Source organism: Lynx rufus, unplaced genomic scaffold, assembly GCF_022079265.1.
Source record: "Lynx rufus isolate CCGP_SWC_20201006 ecotype Redwood Valley unplaced genomic scaffold, mLynRuf1.p SCAF_5, whole genome shotgun sequence".
NCBI lineage: Eukaryota > Metazoa > Chordata > Mammalia > Carnivora > Felidae > Lynx > Lynx rufus.
In genome coordinates, this window is record NW_025814867.1 from 93436786 (window position 1) to 93464723 (window position 27938).

At 39.1% G+C, this 27938-nt stretch overlaps 1 protein-coding gene across 1 annotated transcript; it reads right to left on the bottom strand.

Moving 5' to 3' along the window:
• POGLUT1 (protein O-glucosyltransferase 1) lies at positions 1 to 27227 on the bottom strand. The gene is made up of 11 exons (XM_047099933.1): positions 27126 to 27227; positions 26240 to 26330; positions 25009 to 25152; positions 15617 to 15752; positions 13331 to 13452; positions 8003 to 8062; positions 6476 to 6575; positions 4590 to 4648; positions 3387 to 3554; positions 2168 to 2224; positions 1 to 1478 (listed from the first exon to the last, which is right to left on the bottom strand). The coding sequence occupies exons 1-11, from the start codon at positions 27208 to 27210 to the stop codon at positions 1322 to 1324; spliced, it is 1179 nt and encodes a 392-aa protein (XP_046955889.1). The 5' UTR covers positions 27211 to 27227; the 3' UTR covers positions 1 to 1321.
• Between the last annotated feature and the right edge of the window lie 711 nt (positions 27228 to 27938).

The following is a 27938-nucleotide window of genomic DNA, read 5'->3' on the forward strand; positions in this document are numbered from 1 at the left end:
CCTGCTCATGCTCTGTGTCTGTCTCTCAATAATAAATAAATGTTAAAAAAAAGTATTTTAAAAAAGCCAAATACTTTCCTCACTAATGGAATAAAATCCCTGATTTTATATGACTGAACCTCACATTTACTAATTTTGAAACAAACTAATATACGGAACAGTTCTTAAGAAGCAAAGGAAAAGAGCAGATTTAATGTGGAAAAGTTGGGCCAAAGGGACAGAATGGTTCTGAGTCATCAAACTCTATGGGTTTTCATCTAAAAATTTTTCTTCACTTTTGACTATAAAAGGGAGAGCATCCTGAGAGATTAAACCACTATCCAAATGTGTTTTTCAAAAAGGGAAAAAAAGGGAAAAAGAGGCACTCCAACATGGATTTGCACTGAAATATTTCCTACATGAGTAAGTGCTCAACTTGGATGATCTAAACCCCAATAACATTTCGTAGATGAAGACACCTTGAGGTCCCTGCATGCCCTTGCGGCTGTGGACACTGCTGCCAATTTAAAGAGGAAAAATATTAAGGGTGTGTAAAGAGTGAGGAAAATTTGCTGTTTTGTGCACAGTTCCTTTAAAGAGTGAGGACTACTTTCTAAATTTATTAAGAGGTTTTTGTCTTTTTTTAAAATAGAGACCATAAAAAGAAGTAGTGTGTGAAGGCACAAAAAAGGGGAACTTGAAATCCAATTGCAATAATTACTCATGCAATTGGCCCCTTTCTCTGTGGCATTATAGAAACCTCCTGAGTACCAAAAAGCTTATGCTTTTACAAAAGAGAACTGCCACATCATTGCATGGCACAACTACTGCTTCCTTAGACCTTTCAGGAAATGATCCCCAAGTGGTTTTCACTAGCCCCATAGGGCTTCCTACATTAAAATACAGTGACCAAGATTAGCCTAGAATAACTGAACTGCAGAGATGAGTTATACTAGTTCCAAATGATTAGTTTTCTGCTCCAAATAATGGGACAAAGTATCCTCTGACGGACATAGTTGGTTTCACAGTGATGGACATACATGTATGGATGATCTGAGGCACAAGCTGTGATTGGTCTTAAGAAAATGAAAGGTGGAATTGGGTTCAACACCCAAATCTCATGATTTCTGGTCCTTATTCAGCCAAAGCGTTGAGCTGCTCCGAGTCCATATTATACACATTTTTGATCTTTCTCAGTTGTCTGGGTGCAGCATGATAAGGAAAACCAGGTATTTGGCTTGATAACAGTATTCAAGGTAGAGGTGCCACGCTCATGGTAAGCTTCTCACCACAGGATATCTGAGAGCTGCTGCCAGAGAGGACTGTGGTCCAATGATGATGACTAGAGTTCAGTTTTCAAAATTTTAGGAATAATCTGATCATAGCCTTTCCTTCTTGTTACATTATAGGACAGGAATTTAGAGTATTCAGTCAACAGGTTCTCCCAGTAACAGGTGATGTCATCCATCTGCAAGTGGTTCATAATAAACTGGCTTCCCCTAGAGACGAGATTAATAAGAACACTTAAAGCACAGCATTTAATAATACTAATAGCTTACATCTAAGTGCTTACCTTGTGCCAAGTCCTATTCAGATGCTTTATATGAATTAACTCTTTTGATCTGCAGAGCCAACCCTATAGCCATCATATCCACACACATGCACTTAGCAATAGAACTTAACTTTTTTTCTTAAAAATAAACATATAAAGAGTGAATTCTCAGAAATTCTGTACTTGTTTAATTACCTGAAAGATTTCAGTCTACTTCTATAAAGGATGGGCTTGGGACATATGTGAATGTGTGTGTTCCCTCTGGAAAGTTTTTTTTTTTTTAATTTTTTTTTTAACGGTTACTTATTTTTGAGAGACTGAGAGAGACAGAGTGTGAGCAGGGGAGGGGCAGAGAGAAAGGGAGACACAGAATCCAAAGCAAGCTCCAGGCTCTGAGCTGTCAGCACAGAGACCGATGCAGGACTTGACCCCACAAACTGTGAGATCCTGACCCAAGCCAAAGTCAGATGCTCAACTGACTGAGCCACCCAGGCACCCGCCCCCCAGTAAGTTTTAATTCTGATTATCTCTGTAGAATGAGAACGAAATCCAGATATCACCATGATAACAATAGTCATGTGACTTTAGTTGGGGATGATAAAGTAAAATAGATAAGGAAAAATGAATAGAACTTACCTTTCAGCAATTTCTTGAGCCATGTCATCATTTGCTTTTACAAAATGCAACAGCTCCCTAAAATGGAAAGAATCATTAGTCTCTAAAATATACACTGAGCTAAGAAAGACCACAGACTGAGGTCTATGGTTAATCTCTAGATAGGTAGATAATTGATTATTTCTTTTTTATTTTACCTCATTTTTTAAAATGTTTTATTTATTTTTGAGAGCATACATGTAGGGGAGGGGCAGAGAGAGGAGGACAGAGGATCTGAAGCGGGCTCTGCACTGACAGCAGCAAGCCCAATGTGGGGCTCAAACTCACAAACCACCACATCACAACCTGAACCAAAGTTGAACTCTCAACCAACTGAGCCTCCCAGGTGTCCCTGTTTCTTTTCTAAAGCAAAGACATTTGGGTCCTTACAGGACAAAAACAACAACAAAAACAACAACAACAACAAAAGCCCCCACACAGGCTAAAGGCAACCTGTTGTAGATTTGGGACATACTTGAGAAAATAGAGAAATATTCAATGATACACATCAAAAATCAATAGTGAAAAAAAATTACCCTCCTGTCTCTTGCTGTAGCCCCTAGAAGAGGGCCCTGGTCTCATGTTTCTGGGCCCTTTCCATATCTCTTCCTCGTTCCTCCCATCATGTGAGAAAATTGGCCTCAGCTTCAGTGGGGTCAGTTCTCATGTATCTGAAAGTCTCTTTGATAATATAACAACATCTAATATCCCTATCTTTAGTCTTTGAGAGATAAGCACTTTTCTACTGTGGACTGCCTGAACATTACATTTCAAACTAGCATTAGAGCACTTTTTCAGATTAAATCTCACATATAGCCTAGTTGACTGGTAGCACTGTATATACAAACCACATAGAAAAAAAAGCTTTCAGGGCTCCTGGGTGGCTTAGAGAGTTAAGCATCTGCCTTCAGCCCAGGTCACAATCTCACGGTCTGTGAGTTCGAGCCCCTCGTTGGGCTCTGTGCTGACAGCTCAGAACTGGGAGCTTACTTCGGATTCTGTGTCTCGCTCTCTCTCTGCCCATCCTTTGCTTGCTCTCTGTCTCTCAGTCTCTCTCTCAAAAGTAAATAAACATTGAAAAATTTATATAAAAAAAAACTTTCAAGGGAAAAAGTCATCAGTAGTAAATGCCTTAAATGGCTGGGGACTTAGAGGCAGATTGGGGAGTCATTAGGCACTCTGCTTGGGGAGAGCCACTCACTGGACATTGGAGAGATCTGTTTTGACTGGGATATAGTGAACCCATGGCTTCAGTTGTGGATAGAAGAATTCAAGCCACTCATCACCAACATGGAAAACAAGGGAACCACACAGGAAGAGGTGTTTGAACCGGAAACTTGCGGCTACACCTCGAAAATTAAACAGATACCTGGGAAAGAAAGAGCAAAATATATTCAATACTATACACCTGCTACCACAAATAGGATCTTTTTCTTCTTATTCCCTCCTCCCCATCTCTCCTTTTATGACCCCTCTCCCTGCCCTTCCTATTTTCAGGTTTCAAGGACACATCTGCATGTCCCTGTGGGTTTCCAGGGGCTACTGGCTGTTTCAGGGAATGTCAGGTGGGGGAGAAAAGAGGATTCTTTCTCCAGACAGACCTAGAGAGGGCCACAAATTGGGTCTAGATAGAGAGATGTAAGGCTCAGATGGAAAGAGTACCTTACCCTTTCCTATGAGCTTTCCTGGGCCTAATGTCTCTAGTGAGTCATGGCTCCCCAAAGCCTTGTTTTTCCCCTGGGGTACCCCACCAAAAGCACCTGCTGTTCCCCTTCTGAACAGAATTCCTCTTCTGAATTCTGGAGAAGAAAACCAGGTATACCTAATCAATCTTCAAAGAAATGCCCCCTGGAAAAAAGCTATCTTAGAAAAGAACATGGTCTTTTCAGCATTTCTCATGCATGCACCCCTGTCTCCAACTAGAGTTGCTTCTACCCTAGAGTTCCCACTATGCAGTGTAATCAACATTCACCTCTCTGAATCCCCCTACTTCCTCCTCCTGACCTGGTTTTACTTGTTCACCTAATCCTTAGTCCTGGCATTGAATTCTAACATTTTAGTTACATATGCTTTATTCATTTTGAAATGTAAACTTTTATTAATCTGATAAATACTTTAACTTTACCTATTGGTTGGATGGGGTGTAGAGAGAAGGAATCCCATCACTTTGGTTGCTAGCAGAAAGGTCTATGGAGGCAGGGACCATTTTTTAGGGTCTCTGCAGTTCCCATAGAACTCAGGTGAGAACCCTGTACACACAGCATGTTCTCATTAAACAACAACCAGATGAATTAATAGGACTTTCATAAACCCCAGTTGGACCTAGTATTAAAGTTCTCTCCCAAAGTGAAGCTATTCCAAATGTAATAGGGAAACCAAGAGTCAGGAGTCCTAGAAGTCTTACTTGTATTTGCAGTGATCCACAAGATGGACATCCTTAGCAGCTGGCTTCCCCAAGGTGTCCTTTAAGCGAAAAGGAAGTTATTAGTATTGAGAGTGGTAGTATTTATTGAAAAGCAGTATGCAGCAAACATAGTTAAGCATTCCATCAACACGACCTCATTTCATTGTCCTGAATAAACACATTCAGAGGAATTATTATCCCATTTTATACATGAAGAAGCCATGGTCTCGAAAAGTTGAGACTTGCTCAGGGTCACGTGGCCCTATGTAGAGGAGCAAGGGTTTTAACCTGGGCCTGTCTGATTTTAGAGTTTAAGCTCCCAGAGCCATGTGGATCCTTCTCTGAACTCAGAGATCCTAACCTACAGCACATTTCACTCTGTGTAAAGTATACATATACGAAGGTACAGGTGGTGGCTGGTGGGCTCAGAGGTAAAACCCACACACAGATTTTGTTGGGGATGGAAAGTATTTAAAAATAAAAATTCAAACCATTGCCAACATTTACAGGTGGTAAGATATTTCTTCCAAAAACCCCGATTTCCAACTTTTCTTGTAAAACATAAAAGGAAGGTCTGGTAAACTGAGCTCCTATTCCCTTGGCGGCGTTGACCAGACCTTTAGCTCTTTCTCCTGCTCACTCCTGTGGCCTCCTGGGGCATCTGAATTTGAGACCCCCATTTATATCCCAGCTACCTTAGAAGATGGCAAACACTTTGATGAGGGAAACAAGTCTTGTTTGCTTTTGTAGCATCCCACAGTAGAGGCTGTGCTGAATGGATACACTTTTCATATTTTTCTTTTTCTTTTTTTTTTAATTTTTAAATGTTTATTTATTTTTTATTTTTGAGACAGAGAGAGACAGAGCATGAACGGGGGAGGGTCAGAGAGAGAGGGAGACACAGAATCTGAAACAGGCTCCAGGCTCTGAGCCGTCAGCACAGAGCCCGACGCAGGGCTCCAACTCACGGACCGTGAGATCATGACCTGAGCCGAAGTCGGACACTTAACCGACTGAGCCACCCAGGCGCCCCCATATTTTTATTTTTCAACAAAGTTTGTTAGACTTCATTTGCTCCTGTTTGATTACAACTATCACATATTACATCTCAGATACACTTAGTTTTCCCACAAGAAGTTTAAAACTTCTTTTCATATCATCCTCATATGGCATTTGAAAATTTCAAATGAGGACATTTAGGGCTTAAAGTTCTTTGAATAAGGCAAGAAGTCATAGAAGACAGAGATGAACTCCAACCTGAAGGAGCCAGTCATTGCTGGCATTGCCTTAGAATCACTTGGAGAGTTGTAAATAAATTAAGAATATCTTTACATTTCAATTAAGAATATCTTTACGTTTCAAATGCTTGAAAAATACCCAAAGAAGAGTATTTATGACATGTGAAAATTACATGAAATTCAAATTTCCATGCCATAAATAAAGTTTTACTAGAACACAGCCAGGCTCATTCATTTACATATTGTCTGTGGCTGCTTTCACACTGTGATGGCAGAGTTGAGTAACTACAACAAGACCATACAATCCACAAAGCTTAAAATATTTACCATTTGGCCCTTTCCATAAAAAGTTTGTGTCCTCTGGTTTAAACCTTAAAAGTAGTAAAAAACAAAACAAAACAAAACAAAAACAACAACAACAACAACAAAACAACAGAACAAAACCAAAACTACTACTCATAATATGGCCCAGAAAAGCAATGTGAGTTTGAAAGAATAATTTACATATATGCCAATACTAGTTTGTGGATCTTTCTCTACATTCATCTATCACTAAGAGGAAACCTGATCTGGAATTCTACCCAGGTGACAATGTTCTTTGAGTGAGAATGTTCACTGCTATGGTTCTATTCAGACAATTGTGATTACTTTCATAGATTTCCAGGCTTGGTTTTTGGTGTATTCTGCATCAACAAGTTTTGGGTTTTTCCGAGATAGAAGAATGAGAGGATCCCGTTCTGGACTTGTCCTATAAAAGAAGCATATGACATAAAACATGTGTCCTCCACCATAATACTGTTCCCAATCTCTAAAAAGTAAGCTGTAATTGGACCCAATGCAATGACTGTACACATAGATGGATAACTTACTGGTTACAGCAGAGGTGGGGGTGGGGGTGGGGGGGTACTGGGCCCTGTGCATATAGGTGTTCCTGCCTGTTTTCCTGGCTGTTTACCCTTCAGAGATGGGGAGTATTGGGCCCTTCTTTGCTTACATCTAGTCTTTAAGAGGATGTTGTTCTGAACGCTACAGGCATAACCCAGGGAATGAGTTCCCTTTTGGGATGGCTCACGTAGCGTCTATAATCACTAGTACTCACAGCTGTGTGACTAGGTAATCACCCCTCACCAAAATAGCTACATGACCTTTGTTGTGTGTATTTCGTAAAGTCCAGTGTAATATTTAAATTAAAAAGAAAACTAAAGGGCTAAAACCTGTAGAAAAAGTCCTAGTTATGGTCCAAGTAGGAGATGGTCCTGACATTTGAGAGGTCCTGGACACCTCTCCCGCCGCCCCCCCCCCGACCTGCCATGGACCCACTCTCTAGAAAAGCGGACATATCCCTATATAATTTATAGGAAGTCCTAGAACTCTTCAAGTCCACACATGGATCCCAAGTTAAAAAGCTGTGATCTTAAGATCTGAGAATCAACAGAAGTTGATAAGGACCAGTAAGCAGTGGCTACTGGGCCTATCTACATACTCAAGTTCACTGCCTCAATAGAGGGTATGATCTCCAACAAGGACTCACCAGGAAAACAACAAGACCCTTCTCCTTTCACGGTCCCTGTTCTGTTCATCTATACAACAGATGGTCTTCATGTATCTACATGGCAGGTACTGTTCTTGGCACTGGGGATGTGGGTCTGAGTAACAAGGAGAGGGTCCTTGACCAACATTTCCCTTTCCCTCCTCCCTTTCTTCCCTGCTTCCCTTTCCATTTTCATCAGTCTCAGTCTGTGGTCTCCACCATTATTTGGCAGCCACATGGCCTCATGGAAAAAGGAGTCAGGAGATCTGGTGATGGTTCCTGATCCGCCATTAACTAGCACAGTGACTAGAAGAGGTCCAGGTCAGAAGCTACCCATAGGACACTATAATCTCCTAGGCAAGAGGACAACTCAGCTGTTCTCTTCAACATACACTCAATGCCTAATATACTCATGGCACTCTAAATACCTATTCAATGAATAAATGAATGAACCTTACTTCTTTCAATTCCAATTCAACTAAGAGTGATTTGGGCAAAAAATTTAAATTCTCTGTCTAAAATTCTGTGCTTCTACATTTATTTCTTAGTTATCTTAGTTTTCTCTTTGAACTAGAGATCTTCACACCCTCAAAATTGCTTATATTTTACAAATTTCTTTGTAAAATGCCAGAAAATATAGTCACCTTGATCCTCGGAAATATGCTGTAGAGTTTTTCTTCTTCCATGGCCACTGTGCTGCTGACCTAAAAATAGATTTCAGTTAGTTTCTATGTTTTTCTCTTAACTAAATGAGGACGTGTTTTAACCACTTCTGAAGATTAGTTCAGAGCTTTACATTTTTCATTAAGACTGACCGAGGCTTTCAAAAGAAAGAGCCCTCAATGACATTGCATTTCCCTTTGTTGTTGCTTCATTCCTTTGGAAATGTTAGCTAATAATATCTACAATCTGTTCCTCCGTTAATAAGTTAACAACATTGAAAGAAAAGTTCCCAGCCCCTAAATGACATGTTTAGAGCTATTTAATGCATACAATGAGGATTTCTTCTCTGCTTTATGTAGAGTGGTGCTATTGATAAACTTAATAGGCAAAGAGACCTGCAGAAAATATCAGAAATTGAATTAAGGGCAAGAAAACAAATCACTCCTTGACCTCGTGTTTTGGATGCATAGGCAGCATCTTTAGAAACGTGTCTGATATTGCAAAGCACCCTGTATTCTTGAAACTGTCCTAAGTGCTCCATGAAACAAAGTCCCTGAAACTCAGGTCTCAGTACATACTACCATGACCAGCTTTTCTTGCTGAAGCTGCTAGTTCACAGATGCAGCATTTTTAACTTCCTTTGTAGGGGCCCTGCACAGGGTTGCATGGTGTCTTCCTCTGAGAAATGAGGGGGACAGCTGAATTGGAGTTAATGAGGGATTGCTGGACTATTTACCATAATGGAGAGACTTAGGATATAAACTTTTTAGGTAGAAATACTTTTAAAGACATAAATGTCACATTACTCAGCTTCTCTCAGCTGAGAGCATTGCTCATTTTCGTGGCCTATCTCATAGGTCTTCCTTGCTATACCATCTTTTCCTGATTCTACAATCCAAAGCCAAAACTATCTCTCATTGTGCCCCATACTCCCTCCCACCGAAACATAAATGCTATACCACTGGGTTATTTTTGTTTACTGGGTTTTTGTTTTTTACTGGAAATATGGTATATGCTCATTATATAAAATTCTTTTTTAAGTTTATTTATTTTGGGGGGGGGATGTGAGTAGAGGAGGAGCAGAGAGAATGAGAGAGAGAGAGAGAGAGAGAGAGAGAATGAATCCCAAGTGGGCTCTGCACTGTTAGCACAGACCCAACATGGGGTTTGATCCCACGAACCATGAGATCATGACCTGAGCTGAAACCAAGAGTTGGACCCTTACTGACTGAGCCACCCAGGAGCCCCTATATAAAATTCTAATGGAAAAGCATAAAATAAAAGTAGAAAAATCATCTGGAACCCTCCTGCCCGTAGATAACCATTTTTACCAATTTAACGTCTCAGTGAAGAATTTCCTTCCAATCAAGTCTCCATATCAGTGGTTCTCAATTGGTGACTTTGCCCCGTTCCCCCAGAAGATATTTGGCCATGACTATAGACATTTTTGATTGTCACTACTGGGGGACTGCTACTGGCATTTAGTGTCATTAAGACACTAATGGGGTGCTGCTAACTATCCTGCAAGGACAGGATAGTTATGCACAGGACAGACCCCTGCAACAAAGAATGATCCTATCCAAAATGTCAATACTACCAATATTGAGAAACCTTGCTCTATATAACGCAGATATTTTATATATATTATATATTATATATTATATATTATATATTATATATTATATATTATATATTATATATATACCCATTCTCACAATGCTTGAGGTGGTTTTGTTATCCCTAATTTACAGCTGAGGCTCTTGAGAGGGTAAGCAGTTTGCCCAGAGTCACACAGCTGATAAGAGCCAGAGTATAAACCCAGAGTCCCTGTTTTTAAGCCCTATGCTACCTTTACTTTGCATTCAGGCACAACATTCCATTTTATAGCCATGCCATAATTCACTTCATTACTTATTCATGGGCTTTTAGGTAGTGTCTAACTCTTTGCTTTAAGAAACAATACTGTAGTGAATATCTTTGTGTACCTACCTTTACATACTTGTCCATTTAACTCTTTGGGATAAATTCTAGAAGTGAAATGGCTGGGTCAAAGATATATACATTTTATATTTTGATATACATTGCCAAACCACCCAACTAAAAAAGTATCAATTTATACTGAAATTCTGAGTATAAATTTCCTTGGTCCCTGGGAAAACTGTATTTAATATACACAGACTTTTACCATCTCTGTTTTCTCTCTCCCTCATTCTTTCTACCCACCTACTTACCCCTCAAAAGACCTATGTTAGGACTTTTTTCCCCAGGCAAGTGCTAAAAGTGGCCAACACAGCCTGGGGCTGCCCCAGACCTCTTTTATAACCATCCTCCCTACCTCCTATGACAGTAGAGACATAAATCTTTAAAATACAGAAACAGTGAATTCTTCTACAGAGTGAAAAGTAAGTCAATAGGGACAAACTCCCAAAAGATTAGAAAAAATAGCAGGCAGACATCAATGCGGATAAACAAGGAGATTTTTAAAGTTTCAAAGTAAGAAGTGAAATCACATAGCTAGAGCTTTTGAATGGAGGGCTCTAAAATATAAAATTATAATTCTGGGGGCACCTGGGTGGCTCAGTCGGTTAAGCGTCTGACTTTGGTTCAGGTCATGATCTCACGGTTTGTGAGTTCGAGCCCCACATCGGGCTCTGTGCTGACAGCTCAAAGCCTGAAGCCTGCTTCGGATTCTGTGTCTCCTTCTCTCTCTGCCCCTCCCCCACTTGTGCTCTGTCTCTCTCTATCAAAAATAAATAGATGTATAAAAAAAATCTTTTTTTAAATTACAATTCTGCAATCATGAATAAATTCACCTGAAGAATAAGAGGGGACGATATCAAAAGAAAAATATGTTCTTGTAAGTTTAGATTTTAAAACATAATCTATCTCCCTAAAATAAGCTTAGTGGTTTTCAAGGGAGGAAAAAGAGTACGTAGTGGAGGAACTGGTAACACCTTGACCAGGTGATCAAAATTAATATCTCTAAAGAGTTAAGGATGGGGGCACCTGGGTGGCTCAGTTGGTTAAGCATCCACCTCTGGATTTCAGCTCAGGTCATGATCTCACAGTTTGTGAGACTGAGCTCTGTCAGCACAGAGCCCAGATTCTCTTTCCCTTTCTCTCAGCCCCTCCCCCACACACTCTGCCTCTCTCAAAATAAATAAATAAACATTAAAAAAAAAAAAAGAAATGTTATAGATGGATGCAAAAATCACTTAGGTAAGTATTAAGGCCAGCAATGCATAAGCTGAATCTAATCATGAGGAATAGACAAAACTAAACTGAAGAACATTCTATAATATATGTGGCCTGTATTCTTCGAAATGTCAGTGTTATGAAAGAGAAAGACAGACTGAAGAGCTGTTCCAGATTACAGAAGAGTAAACAGAAATAATAACTAAATGCAACACATGAGCCTGGATTGTATCCTGTACTGGAGGTAGAATGTGCCATACAGGACATTATCGGGATAATTAAGTGTTGTACCAATATTGTCTCCTGAATTTGATAATTGCAGCATGGTTATAAAGGAGAATATCCTTGCTATTAGGAAATACACACTAAAGTATTAGGATGTACAGGGTCATAAGGTATGCAACTTACTCTCAAATAGTCCAGAAAACAAGAAATTATGCATATATTACACATAGCCTAAAAGTCTATCATAGAAAATAATGAGGTAAATTATTATCCATGCAACAGAATACCATGTAACTAATAAAAATAATGAGGTAGTTTCATATGTACTGACATGGAAAGATCCCTAAAACACACTAAGAAGTGGGGGGGGAAAGATGCCGATGTTAGACATACTTCTTTATTTTTATGAGCATATATAGGTTTCATAATCAGAAAAAAAGGTTGTTTTTAAAGATTTAAAAAAGAAAGTAGGGTGCCTGGATGGCTCAGTTGATTAAGTGTCCGACTCAATTTCGGCTCAAGTCATGATCTCACAGTTGTAAGATCGAGCCCTGCATGGGGCTCTACACTGAGCATGGAGCCTCCTTGAGATTCTCTCTCTCCTCACTCGGCCCCTTCCCTGCTTGTTCTCTCTCTCTCTGTCTCTAGAAAGAAAGAAAGAAAGAAAGAAAGAAAGAAAGAAAAGAAAAGAAAGAAAGAAAAGAAAAGAAAGAAAGGAAGGAAGAAAAGAGAAAAAACAAAGTAGATGGATAGCAGGTAGAAAAAGAGCTACAAAAAAGAAGAGTGTAAAAAGTGTATTTGCAAGTACCTGAAAAAAAAAAAGGATTAGATAACTAAAGCCAAGAATAACTTGAAGAAAAACAGGTTAAAAAACTTGTTATTTTTCCCTCTGGAGAGGATGGGTAAGGTTAATTGGTAATGTGGAGAAGATAATGCACTTGGATACCAGGACTTCAGGCCTAGATTGGTTCCTGACGTTGACCAAGTCACTCAACCCCTGAAATAAAGAGTTGGAAAGGACAATTTCCAGTTCTAGTTCTGTGAAGTATGAGACCAAGGTATTTTACAAAATCATTTTCAAAGTACACCTACCAGATAACAGACTCATTTTTTACCTGGTGGCTCTAACCGCCATTGAGGACTTCAGCCCTATGTGTTTCTTTAGAAAAGGGACATTCATTTCACCCCCTTTGAATCTCCAGCCACACATGGTACAGGTGATAGATATTTGTGGAAATGAAGTTAAATTAAATTTTTGTTGCTTCCTCAATGGACCTGAGAGAGGACCTATAAAGACTGTATTTCTTCTAGAAGTTTTCTAATTAGGTATCAATGTTGTTTAAATCATAAATGCAAAATGTAGCTAGGTAAGAAATACCTATAGCTTGGATGACATGGACAATCTAAATTCTGAAATGACATCAGATAGACTCAACAGCCCAAGCATGTCTCAGTCGTGAATCAGGAGAATCTGGAATAAGTTTGTACTTGAGATAATTATGGGACAATATGTCCTCCCCATCTCCACCTTAAGGACTTAGATCTAAGTTATAAAGTACATTTATGTTCCTCCTAGTAATTTTCTATTCTCCCCCAAAACATGGTCATTCACTTTTTTCAAATTATGAAAGTAATTCACTCTTATTTGGAGAATCTTAAAAATACAGAAAAATTTAAAGAAGAAAAGAAAAGGCTCCTATACTCCTTTCCCCAAAGGCATTACTGATACTTTAGGGTAGGCTCTGCTCTTTTCCTATGGATGGGTAAATATTTTATACACACACAAAATTGCTTATGCTATAGTTTTTCTTTTGTTTTTAACTTAAACATTAGTTTATTTCAAGAAGACCTACAAAGAAGGACAAATAAAACCTCTCTAAAGGACCTACCTTACCAGATCTTCTCTGAAGAGGTCCCACCGTCCAAGACCTGTAGGATAAATTGGCCAAACAGCAGGCCCCCCTTCCCAAAATGTCCAAGCAGGATACATGATATCATGGTACTCTGATGTCTTCAACAGAAACAGAAAGGTTGTTCTACATCAGTCTCAGAACAGAGAGAGAAGAATTAAACTACAGTCATGACACAGGATCTGGACAAAAGTCTTGCTCTAGTATTAAATTGCCAAAAATATATTTTCCTTTGTCTGCAAAGTCTGGACTCTAGACATTAAAAGAGAAAAATGACCGTGGGTTAAAAATCATGGGCTCACTGAATCCCAGAATTTAAAATCTCATTAAAGGTCAACTTTTCCAGTTACCCAAAGTTCTATTTGTTAGGGTTTTTAGTTTAAGGAAATAAAATACCTAACTCTGAATCATCACACAGCTCTCTTATCTTTTAACTGCTATTACATTTGGAGTATATACTGTCTTACCAGTTCCTGATTATTTCCTAGATGGATCTTTTGAGAGCAAGAATCACAATTAAATGGTTAAAATGGTAGGGGCTCTTGAAACAGATCATCTGGGTTTGAATGCTGACTCAAAATGCTGACTCTACTTCTTTCCAACTCTAGGCAAGTTACTTAATTTTTCTATGCCTGCTTTATCTTTATGATGGGAGAAATAATACCAATAATGTTACCTATCTAATGGGCTTACTAAATGAGTTAGTACATGTGAAAAACTTAGACCAGTGTTTGGTACATAGTAAGTACTCACTAAGTGTTCATTAGTGTTATCTAATACTGTGGTACTGTTGAGCTCACCCTGGTTGGTCAATAAATTATTGATTATTTGTTGATCAGGACCAGAAGTGCTGATGGGCAGAATGGGAGAAAGGGATATTATCCCACATCTTTTGAAAAAAGTTTTAAATCATTTGTTCTCTTTTTATGATTACTTCTGTTAAAACTCTGGCCTGATAAACCTCTAACTCTTCAGTAGTTTCACTGGAATTACACATGCAATATGCTGTTTGCCTTTCTCAAATACTTTTGAAAAATGGTATGTGATTCATAAAGCAGCTCAGACATAACAGCTGCTCAATAGAAGCTGTACAATTACTATAAAGTTGAAAGACTAAAAGCTTTCTCTTGGGAATTAGAAGTCACTGGCTTAGAAACAAAAAGAGAAGATGAAAAGAAAGTATACTGATTGTTATACTTTACCATACACAGAAACAACAAATAGATAACAAGCATAAAGCCCTTACTGACTTACATGGGAGCTTCTATCTGTTCTTCTGGGAGGGTTTCATGACAAACAAGAAAACCAAGCACTTTTGAGAAATGAGGCTAAATCATGGGAAATGCAACACAAATGTGGCCTCAGCCCATTTGCAACACAGTAAATACACAAGTCTACAGAGAAAGTAAACTGTGATAAAGAAAAAGTGGGGATAAAAGGTCCCTCTTTGGAGAAACCACATCAGAGATGGTGCTCCTTTTCTCAAAGTCCATCGGGTTTTCCTAAACCCTCCCTTCCCCCATAGAATCTTCCACCTATTCTCTTCTAGCCCTCCCACCCCACCCCTAAATGTGGCCATACCTAGTCTCAAGGGAACCAAGGCCCATGCCTTCCAATACACATTTGCAACAACCTGGGCACTGAGAAGATATTAACTATCTCAAATTCTTCAAGTCCACAGGTGTGAACTAGTACTCCTATTCCTCCATAACTAGACTCAAAGCTCACCCTCTCACATATTCCTCTTGGATATCCCTGACCTATCCCCTCAATGTACTGCTTCAGCACAAACTGTGTGGAGTTATCCACCACCTTCAGCTTCACTGTTAGCCATGCTGAGCCCCTGGGATACACTGACAGATAGGACTACACACACACACACACACACACACACACATATGGGAGTTCAACAGTTTTTGAATGAAGGTGTTCTCTAACTCCAAGCCCATGAGCTATTTTGAGCCACTCTCTCCCTATGTTCTGTAGGATCTCTAAACCTTTCCTTCAATGTCCTATCAGTTCTTTAGGCGTCCATTATTCTCTCCCCTTCATCCCTAGACCTATAGACACTTAAGCAATCTTTTTACCCATTTCCTCAGTCTTATTGCTCAGCCACTGTGAAGCTAAGAGGGACACAGGCCAATTCCTGGACCTCAGGCGTCACCCTCACCATTACCCAGCAGATTCTGTCATAGGACAATCATCTCCTACTCATACTCTAGAGGAACACCTCCCATCTCCCCATACATCTCTCCCTATACTTACCTTACTGAAGGAGAAGACTGGAATGGCAGGCTCCATCCATTTAGGAACCTGAGGATAATCTCGTACATTGATCACCATTTCCATGTCAGGGAGGCGTCCGATAACTTCCAAAATAAAGTGTTCAACACCACTACACCTGTCAACCAGAAATACCACATATTCACCAGATCAGTGCCTACTATAGGACAAGACATGGTCCCATTCACACTTTGAAAGCCCGTGTTCAGATCGTCAGCCTTCTGCAAAGTTTCCTGAAAGCAATGCTTCTAAAAGGACTTTTCTACTCTCTTATATTGTGCAAGGCATCTTTCCTAGCTAAACTGCTCCAGCTTACAACACTTCATGAAGTTTTCCAGTTAGATCATAAGTCTGAAAGATGTATTATTGCTACTCCTACCACTTTTCCTCTATTCATCCCTAGTTTTTAAAAATTTCCTCTTGGGGCGCCTGGGTGGCGCAGTCGGTTAAGCGTCCAACTTCAGCCAGGTCACGATCTCGCGGTCTGTGAGTTCGAGCCCCGCGTCGGGCTCTGGGCTGATGGCTCAGAGCCTGGAGCCTGTTTCCGATTCTGTGTCTCCCTCTCTCTCGGCCCCTCCCCCGTTCATGCTTTGTCTCTCTCTGTCCCCAAAAAAATAAATAAACGTTGAAAAAAAAATAAAAAAAAATAAAAAATAAATAAATAAATAAAAATTTCCTCTTTAGTTTAATTAGGAAGCAAGATACAAATTTTGATAGTAACCAGAAAAAGCTAATTCTCTAAGTGTGTCCCTAGGGCTTTGCCTCTCACAAAGACATTATATTTATATCCACCATAATTAAGTTTCATAATTTAGGAAGAAAGATAGGAAAACTTTTATTGCCTTTGAGTTGAATACTTCAGAACACTATCAAAATCAGTTTTGCAAGCCAGAAAGAATGTTATGTACACAATCACAAAGACTGTAATACAGGCATACTTGAGAGATACTGTAGGTTTGGTTCCAGACCATCACAATAAAGCAAATATGGCAATAACGCAAGTCAAGAGAATTTTGGGGTTCCCAAGTACAATAAAAGTTACGTTTATACTATACTGTGGTCTATTAAGTGTGCAATAATAGTATTATGTCTAAGAAAACAATGTGCATATCTTAATGAAAGACACTTTATTGATAAAAAATGCTAAGAATCATCTGAGCTTTCAGCAAGTTGTGATTACTGATCACAAATCACCATAACAAATATAATAATAATAAAGTTTGAAACATTGAGAAAATTGTTCCAAAATATGACCCAGAGATGTGAAGTGAGCAAATGCTGTTAGAAAAATGGCACCAATAAACTTGTTAGATGCAGGGTTGCCACAAACCTTCAATTTATTTAAAAAATGCAGTATCTGCAAAAGGCAATAAAGTGAAGCCAAATAAAACAAGGTTTGCCTGTATACTTTTCTGGCTGGACTCCCCAGGAATCCTCAGAGGAACTCTGGAAAGAGAGGATACACTGGCAGATTAGATTTTCTGCCCCATCCCTTGAGGTCCTGACCACCACTATCCTGGAGGGAACATTCCAAGGTTTGACCAAAATTTTCCAGTAGCATATAAATGACTGATTCATAAAATTGATTTATATATAGAGAGGTAACTGCAAAAAATATCAATGATTCATAAACGAAAGAAAAGATGCTCAACTGTATTAAAGAATGTCCCAGAAGCGCCTAGGTGGCTCAGTTGGTTAAGCGTCCAACTCTTGATTTTGGCTCAGGTCATGATCTCATGGTTCATGAGATTGAGCCCTACATTGAGCTCCATGCTGTGTGTGGAGCCTTTAAGATTCTCTCTCTCTCCCTCCCTCTGCCCCTCCCTTGCTCCCCAAAACCCAAACTTGTAAAAACAGAGAATGAAATGGTGGTCACCAAGGGATGGGGGGAACAGGACAGATGCTGCTTAAGGGTACAAACTTACAACAAGTAGTGAATATGCCCTAGAGATCTAATGCACAGTATAGTGAATATAGACAACAATACTGTATTATAATCAAACTTGCTAAAAAAACAAAATTTAATTATTCCAACTACTAAAACGAAAGGATAATTATATAATTAGTGCTACAATGGCAATCATATATTATATAAATGTGTCAGATTAACATGTTGTGTACCTTAAATGTATATATTATATGTCAAATATATTTCAATTAAAAATTTATTTATTTTTAAAAATTTTTTTTAATGTTTTATTTTTGAGACAGAGAGAGACAGAGCATGAACAGGGGAGGGTCAGAGAGAGAGGGAGACACAGAATCTGAAGCAGGCTGCAGACTCTGAGCTGTCAGCACAGAGCCCAATGTGGGGCTCGAACTCATGGACCATGAGATTGTGACCTGAGCCGAAGTCGGACACTTAACCGACTGAGCCACCCAGGTGCCCATCAATTAAAAATTTAAAAACAAAGTATCACTATGACAAAAAAAAAAGTGCTATTGAAGCTAGGTGCTAGTCTTCACCAATCAGACTGACAAAGATCAGAGTCCAATAATACACAGTATTGATGAAAGTATGAGGTCTATTCTGAGCATGTAATACAAGGGTGGTGGAAGTGAAAATAGGCACAACTTTGGGATGGCTGGCTGGCTCACTGGGTGTCATGGGTTCAAGCCCCATGTTGGGTGTAGAGATTACTTACAAAACAAAAAAGAAAAAGTATATAAAAGAAGAAAATAGGCACAACTCCTTTGGAAGACAGTCTGCTTCTATTCATCAAGATTTAAAAAACACATTAGTTGGCCTACTAATCCTACTTGTAGGAATTGAGCCTGCAGATATAATTACATGAGTACTCAAAGGTTTAAGTTCACTACAGCATTGTTTACATGTGTTGAAATTCAAAGGGGAATGGTGGAGAATAATTTAAATGTCCTTTGATAGAGGGCTGAATAAAGAAATCCACACAATGGATCAGTATGCAGCCATGGAATAGTGAGATATACTCTATGTACTCATAAGGAACAATTTAAAAATATGTTATATGAAAAAGAAAAGTAAGTTGCAGAACAGAAGATACACATGTTCTATTTTGTTGATGAGTCTAGACAACTGTATCTGCATAAACTATTTCTAGAAGGATATACAAGAAACTTGTAATCGTGGTTGTCTTTTGAGAGGAGGACTCAGGGACTAGAGGTTTGGGGGTTGAAGGTAGTAGAGAAACTTCCATTTCCTTGTTCATATTTTCAGGTTATCTAAATATTTTACCATGTGCAAGGAACAGTCCTTTGATGATAAAATAAACAAATAGAACTAGTTAGAAGTTTAAAAAATATAATGTTGCTATACATTTACATTTAACAGCTAAAACATTTTGTTTTCTTTCATGTTCAGCTTTTAAAATAGCACTCTTTCACAAACTGTATAATGCCGTTTATGATTCCTTTTATATAAAACTCTAGGAAATGATCTATAATGACAGAAGGCAGATCAGTGGATGCCTGAGAATAGGAATAAAAGGACAGCATGGCAGGGAGGGGTAGGAGAGAAGGATTGCAAAGAGGCACAAAGAAATTTTTGGGAGTGACAGATACATTCATTATCTTGGTGTATACATACAGCAAAACTTATCAAATTATAATTGTATTAAAAAGAATAAAATACCAAAAAAAGGAATAAAATATCTAGTCATAAATTTAACTAATGAGATAGAAGACCTATACTCTGAAAACTGTAAGACATTGATGGAAGAAATTTAAGATGACACAAATCAATGGAAAAATATACCATGCTCATTGATTGGAAAAATTAATATTAATAAAATATCCATGCTACCCAAATCTACAGATTCAATGCCACTATCAAAATACCAATATCATTTTTCACAGAATGAGGACAGATAATCCTAACATTTGTATGGAACCACAAAAGACCCTTAATAGCCAAAGCAATCTTGAGAAGGAAGAACAAAGTTGGAGGTATCACAAGCCCAGGTTTCAAACTATACTACAAAGCAATAATAATCAAAACAGTATGGTACTGGCACAAAAATAGGCACACAGATCACCAGAACAGAATAGAAAGCCTAGAAATAAACCCACGCTTGTATGGTCACTTAATCGTTAACAGAGGAGACAAGAATATACAATGGAGAAAAAAATAACCTCTTCAATAAATGGTGTTGGGAAAACTGGACAGCTACACACAAAAGAATAAAACTGGACCACCTTCTTACACCATATACAAAAACAAACTCAAAATGGATTAAAGACCTAGGTGTAAGGCCTGAAACCATGAAACTCCTGAAAGAAAACATAGGCAGTAAACTCTTGGACATTGGTTTTAGCAATATTTTTTTAGATCTGTCTCCTCAGGCAAGGGCAACAAATGCAAAAATAAGCAATTAGGACTACATCAAACTAAAAAGCTTTTTCACAGTGAAGGACACCATCAACAAAACAAAAAGCAACATACTGAATGGGAGAAGATATTTGCAAAATATCTGGTAAAGGGTAAATATCAAAAATATATAAAGAACTCATTCAACTCAACACCAAAAGACAAATAATCCAATGAAACAATGGGCATAGACATGAATAGACATTTTCCAAAGAAGATGTACAGATGTCCAACAGACACATGAAAAGATACTCAACATTACTAATCATCAGGGAAATGCAAATCAGAACCATAGTGAGATATCATCACCAGTCAGAATGGCTATTATCAAAAAGATAAGAAATATTAGGGGCACCTGGGTGGCTCAGTTGGTTAAGCATCCAACTTTGGCTCAGGTCATGATCTCACAATTTGTGGGTTGAAGCCCTGTGCCGGGCTCTGTGCTGACAGCTCAGAGCTTTGAGCCTGCTTCAGATTCTGTGTCCCCCTCTCTCTCTTCCCCTCCCCTACTTGTGCTCTGTCTCTTTGTCTCTCAAAAATAAATAAACATAAAAAAAATTTCTGGGGCACCTGGGTGGCCCAGTTGGTTGAGCATCCAACTTCGGCTCAGATCATGATCTCACTGCTTGTGAGTTCAAGCCCTGCATCGGGCTCTATGCTGACAGCTCAGAGCCTGGAGCCTGCTTTGGGTTCTGTGTTTCCCTCTCTGCCCCTCTCCTGTTCGTGCTCTGTCTCTCTTATGTTCTATTTTATATAAAATAAAACATAAAAAAATAAAATAAAAATAATTTAAAAAACATTAAAAAAATTTTTAAGTATTAAAAAAATAAGAAATAAAAATTGTTGGAAAGAAAGGATACGAATAGAACCCTCATGCACTGTTGGTGGGAATGCAAATTGGTGTAGCCACTGTGGAAAACATTATGGAGGTTCCTCAAAAAATTAAAAATGGAAATACCTATGATTTGGTAATTTCACTTCTGAGTATTTACCCAAGGAAAACAAAAATACCAATTTGAAAAGATATATACACTCTTGTGTTTACTGCAGCATTATTTATAATACTACATATGGAAGCAACTTAAGTGTCCATTGATAGATGACTCGATAAGATATAATATATATATACATATATATATATAATACATATATCTACGTGTATATAATGGAGTGAATATATATAATGGAATGAATATATATATGTACATATATATATAATGGAATGAATGAATATATATGTAATTAAATGAATGAATACATATATGTGTGTGTGTGTATATATATACATATATATATATATAATGGAATATTACTCAGCCATAAAAAAGAATGAGATCTTGCCATTTGCAACAACATGGATGGACCTAGAAGTTATTATGCTAAATAAGTCAGACAGAGAAAGACAAACACCATATATAAAAAACCTTAATAAATAAAAATAAATAAAACCTTATGATTTCACTTACATGTGGAATCTAAAAAACAAAACACATGAATAAACAAACAAAAAGCAGAAACAGACCCATAAATACAGAGAACAAACTGATGGTTGCCAAAGCAGAAAGATGTGAGGGGATGGGCAGAATGGATGAAGGTGGGTAGGAGATACAGGCTTCCAACTATGGAATAAATAAGTCATGAGGATAAAAGGTACAGCATAGGAAATACAGTCAATGGTATTGTAATAGTGTTGTATGGTTACAGATAGTAACTACACTTGTGGCAAGCATAGCATAGCATATAGAATTGTCCAGAATCACTATGTTACTCACCTGTTACTAACGTAACATTGTGTGTCAACTGTACTTCAATAAAAAAAGTCAGGAAGATGAAAAGTACAGCATAGGGAATATAGTCAGTAATATTGTAATAACATTGTATGGTGACAGGTGGTACCTACATATATTATGGTAAGCATTTTACGATGAATATACATGTTGAATCACTATGTTGTACACTTGAAACTAATATAATATTGTATGTCAACTATACTTCAATTAAAAATTAATTTTTTAAAAAGATAATGAACACAAAAAACTTACCAAGTTGTATACTTTAAATATGTGCAGTTTAGGGAAACCAAAGCAAAAATAAACTATTGGGACCTCATCAAAATAAAAACCTTCTGCACAGTGAAGGAAACAATCAGCAAAACTAAAAGGCAACTGACAGAATGGGAGAAGATATTTGCAAATGACACATCAGATAAAGGGTTAGTATCCAAAATCTATAGAGAACTTACCAAACCCAACACCCAAAAAACAAATAATCCAGTGAAGAAATGGGCAAAAGACATGAATAGACACTTCTCCAAAGAAGACATCCAGATGGCCAACTGACACATGAAAAAATGCTCAACATCACTCATCATCTGAGAAATACAAATCAAAACCACAATGAAATACCACCTCACACCTGTCAGAATGGCTAACATTAACAACTCAGGCAACAACAGATGTTGGCGAGGATGTGGAGAAAGAGGATCTCTTTCGCACTGCTGGTGGGAATGCAAACTGGTGCAGCCACTCTGGAAAACAGTATGGAGGTTCCTCAAAAAATTAAAACTAGAACTACCCTACAACCCAGGAACTACAGTACTAGGTATTTATCCAAGGGATACAGGTATGCTGTTTCGAAGGGACACATGCACCCCAATGTTTATAGCAACACTATCAACAATAGCCAAAGTATGGAAAGAGCCCAAATGTCCATTGATGGATGAATGGATAAAGAAGATATGGTATATATATACAACAGAGTATTACTCAGCAATCAAAAAGAATGAAATCTTGCCATTTGCAACTATGTGGATGGAAATAGAGGGTAAGTGAAATTAGTCAGATAAATATCATATGACTTCACTCATATGAGGACTTTAAGATACAAAACAGATGAACATAAAGAAAGGGAAGCGGGGCGCCTGGGTGGCGCAGTCGGTTAAGCGTCCGACTTCAGCCAGGTCACGATCTCGCGGTCTGTGAGTTCGAGCCCCGCGTCAGGCTCTGGGCTGATGGCTCGGAGCCTGGAGCCTGTTTCCGATTCTGTGTCTCCCTCTCTCTCTGCCCCTCCCCCGTTCATGCTCTGTCTCTCTCTGTCTTAAAAATAAATAAACGTTGGAAAAAAAAAATTTAAAAAAATAAAAATAAAAAAAATAAAAAAATAAAAAAAAAAAAGAAAGGGAAGCAAAAATAGTATAAAACAGGGAGGGAGATAAAACATAAGAGACTCTTAAATATAGAGAACAGAGGGTTGCTGGAGGGGTTGTGGGAGGGGGGATGGGCTAAATGGGTAAGGGGTTTAAGGAATCTACTCCTGAAATCATTGTTGTACCATGTGCTAACTTGAATGTAAATTATAAAAAAATAAATAAATTATAGAAAAAAATAAATATGTGCAGCTTATATCAGCCACACTTCACTAAAACTATTATTTTAAAAATATCATTATTCTCCATCTTTGAAATGACAGGTCTCCAGTCATTTAATTAGATGGTGCTCTGGTTCCTCAGCAAAATCTCTCAGCTCATCCTTGAAATGCTGAGTTTATATTTTACTTTGTTCACAATAAAGTTTTTTAAATGCAATCTGGGCTTCTCCAACTGGGTGATTTAAAATTATCCAGACCTAGAAAGATAATGTTTTTGGCTAGATGGGAATCAAAGATATTATTCAACTGTATCCATTTCATTAAGGACACTGGTTCTGAATATTTCATTTTGTTTCTTCTTTGCCCAACTCTCTTTTCTTAGTTGTGTATGTAGTTGAGACAGGGAACTTTCCATGCATTAGAAATATAACTATTTTATTGTCAATGAAAGGTCCTATGCTCCCTTAGGAACATTTCTAACAGCTCATGATTCTTACCAAAATGTTCTGAGGTCTGGAATGAGAGATATGTGCCTTTCAGAAACTTTGAGAGTATTTTATTTCATTTGGAAATTGCTCATCTAACTATTAAACATTAGTTAAGCCTTCAAAGTCTAATAATGTCTATATTCATATTTTCTTTCTCATTTGTAGAAATTAGAAATTCTTCTATACTCATAATTTGTAAAGTTGAAACAAATGTCTGTTTAAAATACTTCAATAATTTTCCCCATTACCAGCTTATTTACCCCTAACACTTGATAACAAAAGTGTAATTGTGATTACTTCACGGTAATGGGATTTTAAGTGATCTTTATTTTCTTTTTTGTTGTTGTTTTTACATATTTTTGACAATTAAAATGCAGTAATTTGTAATAAAGTTGTTATTAAGAATAATTCCTTATGTCCACACGGATGCACGTTATTTGCAATACTGCTCATATACTTTCCTTTTAATGACAGAATAGAGATTGTTTAGAAAGATCTTAGGCTGAGAATACCATGGCCTCTGATTTTTGTACTTTGTAATTTTATAAAGATTTGAGTTAAAAAAAAAAAAAAAGACTCCTAAAAGGGAGGTTTCTTATTTGTTGTATAAACATGTAATGCTACCTAAGTCCAACTTCCAGGCTTAGTCCATGACCCTCCCTGCTCATCCCCAGCCCTCAGCCCACTGATATGTTACCTCAACCACCACACCTGAATTCCTGGCTAGTGTAGCCTGTGTAATCTGCAGCCTCAGTTATTCTTGACTTTCCACCACCTTTCTTCAAATACTCAGTATCAATACTTGACCCATGAAAAACACTCAATCCTTCTCCTTCTTCAGCCCAGCTCAATCCTGCTAGGTCTCATCAGCCTGTGTCCTGCAGCATCCATATCTGGTGGATGATGAGAAGGGTAGAACCATAGCCAGTACAACCAGTGATTGTGCCCAAGCCTCAAGAAGAGAGAGGAGACAGACTTTAATATAGGAGAAAGGGGGGCAGGAGTTGGAAAGAAAAATCCTCAGGCAGGAAGAGTTTGTCACTATTTTGCAGTCCCTCTGAAATATGAGGAGAGATTCACCTGTGGGGCCCTCTAATTAACTCCTCTCTAAGAACAGTATCAAATAAGCCCATATATAAGAAGGTCAGAAGATATATTTACCTCATAGCTCTTACCTCGAGGGGAACATGCAGTCATTTTCTCTGTATAATCTGTTCTTAATAATCTGATAGTGGGTCCCCAGTTTCCGTTTGACTACCTCTGCCATCATCTTCCTGGAGATACCTCCTCGAAAAGGAGTTAGATCCTCTTCTATGACACTGAAAGAATGTGAATCATCAAGGACAGCAGGTCAAAAAGTGGTACCATTCCACCTACTTCCTATCTATGGGTTTAGGTTTAGTATTAGAAAAAACAGTAAGCCAGGGAAAGAATGGAGGACAGGAATGAGCAACCTTTCCGTAGGTAATCTAAAGCAAAACAACAAAGAGGAAAAAAAGCAAGTCAATTTCTCTTCTTCCTCTCTGGATCCGGATCGCCCCTTCCTTACTTGATGCACATTCACCTTTAATAGGCACACAACACCTGTGTCCTCCCAGTGACTGCAGTCCCACTGACCTCCCCTTCTCCAAATCCTGCAGAACATCAGATTTATGCCTTACAGTCTGACACTGTCTGATGCCCTTGGTCTCAGACTGACTGCCTTGTTCTGTCTGGCACCCATTCACCACACATACTCTAGCAGCCTGACAGCAGTGACCGGAAAGTACAGTATTTTGTATCCCTTTTAAAGTTCAATACATAGATTTTAATAAGTATCATAAGCATCAGGTTAATTTTTTGAGGAGTCATAGAATAACAAAACGAGGAGCTAAAGGACCCTGTTTTTTTTACCTGATGAGGAATCTGACACCCAGAGAAGTTAAGTGACTTGCCACAGAGATAATTAGTGGGAAATCTGTGACTAGAACCAAAGACTGCTTTTAAAGTAATCTTTCTTTTACACTTAAAAAAAAACCAACAGGAAACTTGATGATTAGCCTCATTTATAAATATGTTCATTGCTCCGACAATATTTATTGAGTACTTATTGAGGGCCAGCACCAGGGATGCAACACTGAGTAAGACATTGGCCTTGACCTCAAGAAGCTTTCAGTCCAATGGGGAACACAGACAACTATGTGTGCTAACTCCAAGGAGTAAGTAGCATTGCTGAGACCACCTGGGCTTTTCCTATCCCAGGGCCTTTTTGTTCCCTAGAAATAGGAAACCCACCACAGGAACATTGCCTTTTATCAAGGCGTACTTGGCTCTCTGATTACTGTAATCCAGGTCTCTTGGGGATATTAGGGGAATTCTTGTGACAAGTACTAAACTCTCAAAGACACATCAAAGAAAAGAACTCACCCATGGTAGCAGCTGCAGTTTTGACTTGAACATGGTTCATAATTCTCCAAAGACCTGTTAATTTGGTCAATAAATACTTTCCATTTTGAACCTTCAAGAAGTGAAGTAAATGAAAGTTAACAAAATATCCTGATCATTCTCATTTGCTACCGGCAGGCATGCCGAACCAACTTCTGACACCCCTTCCCATTCCACTGGTGAAAAGGAAACGCCAGGAAGGATTCATTCTATAACTCTCCAGCACTCATGTCAAGTCTGCTCCTCTACTTGGGCTTTCAGGTGTCCAAGAAATTGGAAAGTGTCCAAGCTCAACGCCTGGCACTCAGATAGCTATGAATAAACTGGGAACACGTATTCTCACCTTTTACTAATCAAAGTGAACCCTATAAAGAGGATTAATTAAAAGCCAAATACATTAATTAATTCTCCCTTCATCTCTCCGTCAATTCACTAAGAACCACACACACACACACGCAGAGAGAGAGAGAGAGAGAGAGAGAGAGAGAGAGAGAGGGAGATGAATTATTTCCCAGTGTGTTTCAGGGAGGAACAGTGTAGCCAAGCGCGGGCGACACTGGCTGTAAGTGAACAGGAGAACTCCCTCTCCACCTCGCTATCCTAATTCCGAAAAACAGGTTACTCTCCAGGGTCCTGGGCAGTAGAAGCAGCGCCAGACACCCAGAAGTTCTCACTCTCCGCTCCAAGGCGCCCCCGTGCCCTCTGCCCAGCTAAGCGCTCCAGCGGCCACAGCATCAGCCGGCCTCCGGCCGCCTCAGGGAACCGGGGGTGGGGGTGGGGGGATGGGGGGGGCGGCGGCGGGAAAGCACCTCTGGACCGCGCCAGACCCCGAGCCTCAGCGGCAGGCTCGGCCCCGCCCGGAGCCCACCTGACTCCTTCTGGCGGCCCAGCACTGGGGGCAGTAATAGCAACAGCAGCCACAGCAGGAGCTGCGGGCGCGCCCACCGCTCCATCACCCGCAGCCCTCTGCAGAGTCCCAGCCGCGGCACCGGCGGAAGCACGGCCCCGCACAAAGATGGCCGTGGGTGCCGCACCACGTGGGCGGAGGGCCGCCCCGCACAGAGATGGCCGCGCACCACTCCGCCTCCCCGCCCCCAAGTCCCGGCCTGCGGCAGAGTTTCTTAGGGAGCACCGCTCTGGCACTTGAGCCGAGTGCTGTGGTGGAGGCGTGTGCATAGTCCCGCCTCGTTTGTTCCGAGCCAAGCTGTATAGTTAGCAGCTGCTTCATGTCGCCGGGTGTAGTGAAAGTTTCAAAATGTACCTTTCTCTCCCTTTCTCTCTTCCTCACTTTTTCTCATACAATCGAAGCCCAAGAGAGAATGAATAAATGGCATCCCCTGGGAAAATAAGTCTAATAATGGTAATTCCTTACATTCTGTAGCATATTTAAAACACCTTATTCTCTGCAGCCAGAAAACTGAAGATCAGAGAGGCTGTTTCTTGCCCACAGCTTCATAGTTAGTGGTACAACATAGGCTAGAAGTTTTTACATGAGATCAAACTCTTTTTTTTTTTTTTTTTTTTTTTTTTTTTTGAGAGAGCAAGAGAAAGCGCGAGAGTCCAGGTGAGGGAAAGGGGCAGGAGAGAGAGAATCTTAGGCTCCATGCAGGGCTGGGTCTCACAACTGTGAGATCATGACCTGAGCTGAAATTGAGTTGGAGGCTGACCACCCAGGTGCCCC

What these genes read in the sequence shown, in the direction of transcription:
- POGLUT1 (XM_047099933.1), bottom strand. Translation starts at nt 27,210, where the DNA reads ATGGAGCGGTGGGCGCGCCCGCAGCTCCTGCTGTGGCTGCTGTTGCTA. An exon ending in GCATATTTCCGAGGATCAAG is followed by an intron (nt 6,576 to 8,002) that starts GTGACTATATTT and finishes CTTCTTTTATAG; the next exon opens with GACAAGTCCAGAACGGGATC. An exon ending in GTGGATCACTGCAAATACAA is followed by an intron (nt 3,555 to 4,589) that starts GTAAGACTTCTA and finishes TTTCTTTCCCAG; the next exon opens with GTATCTGTTTAATTTTCGAG.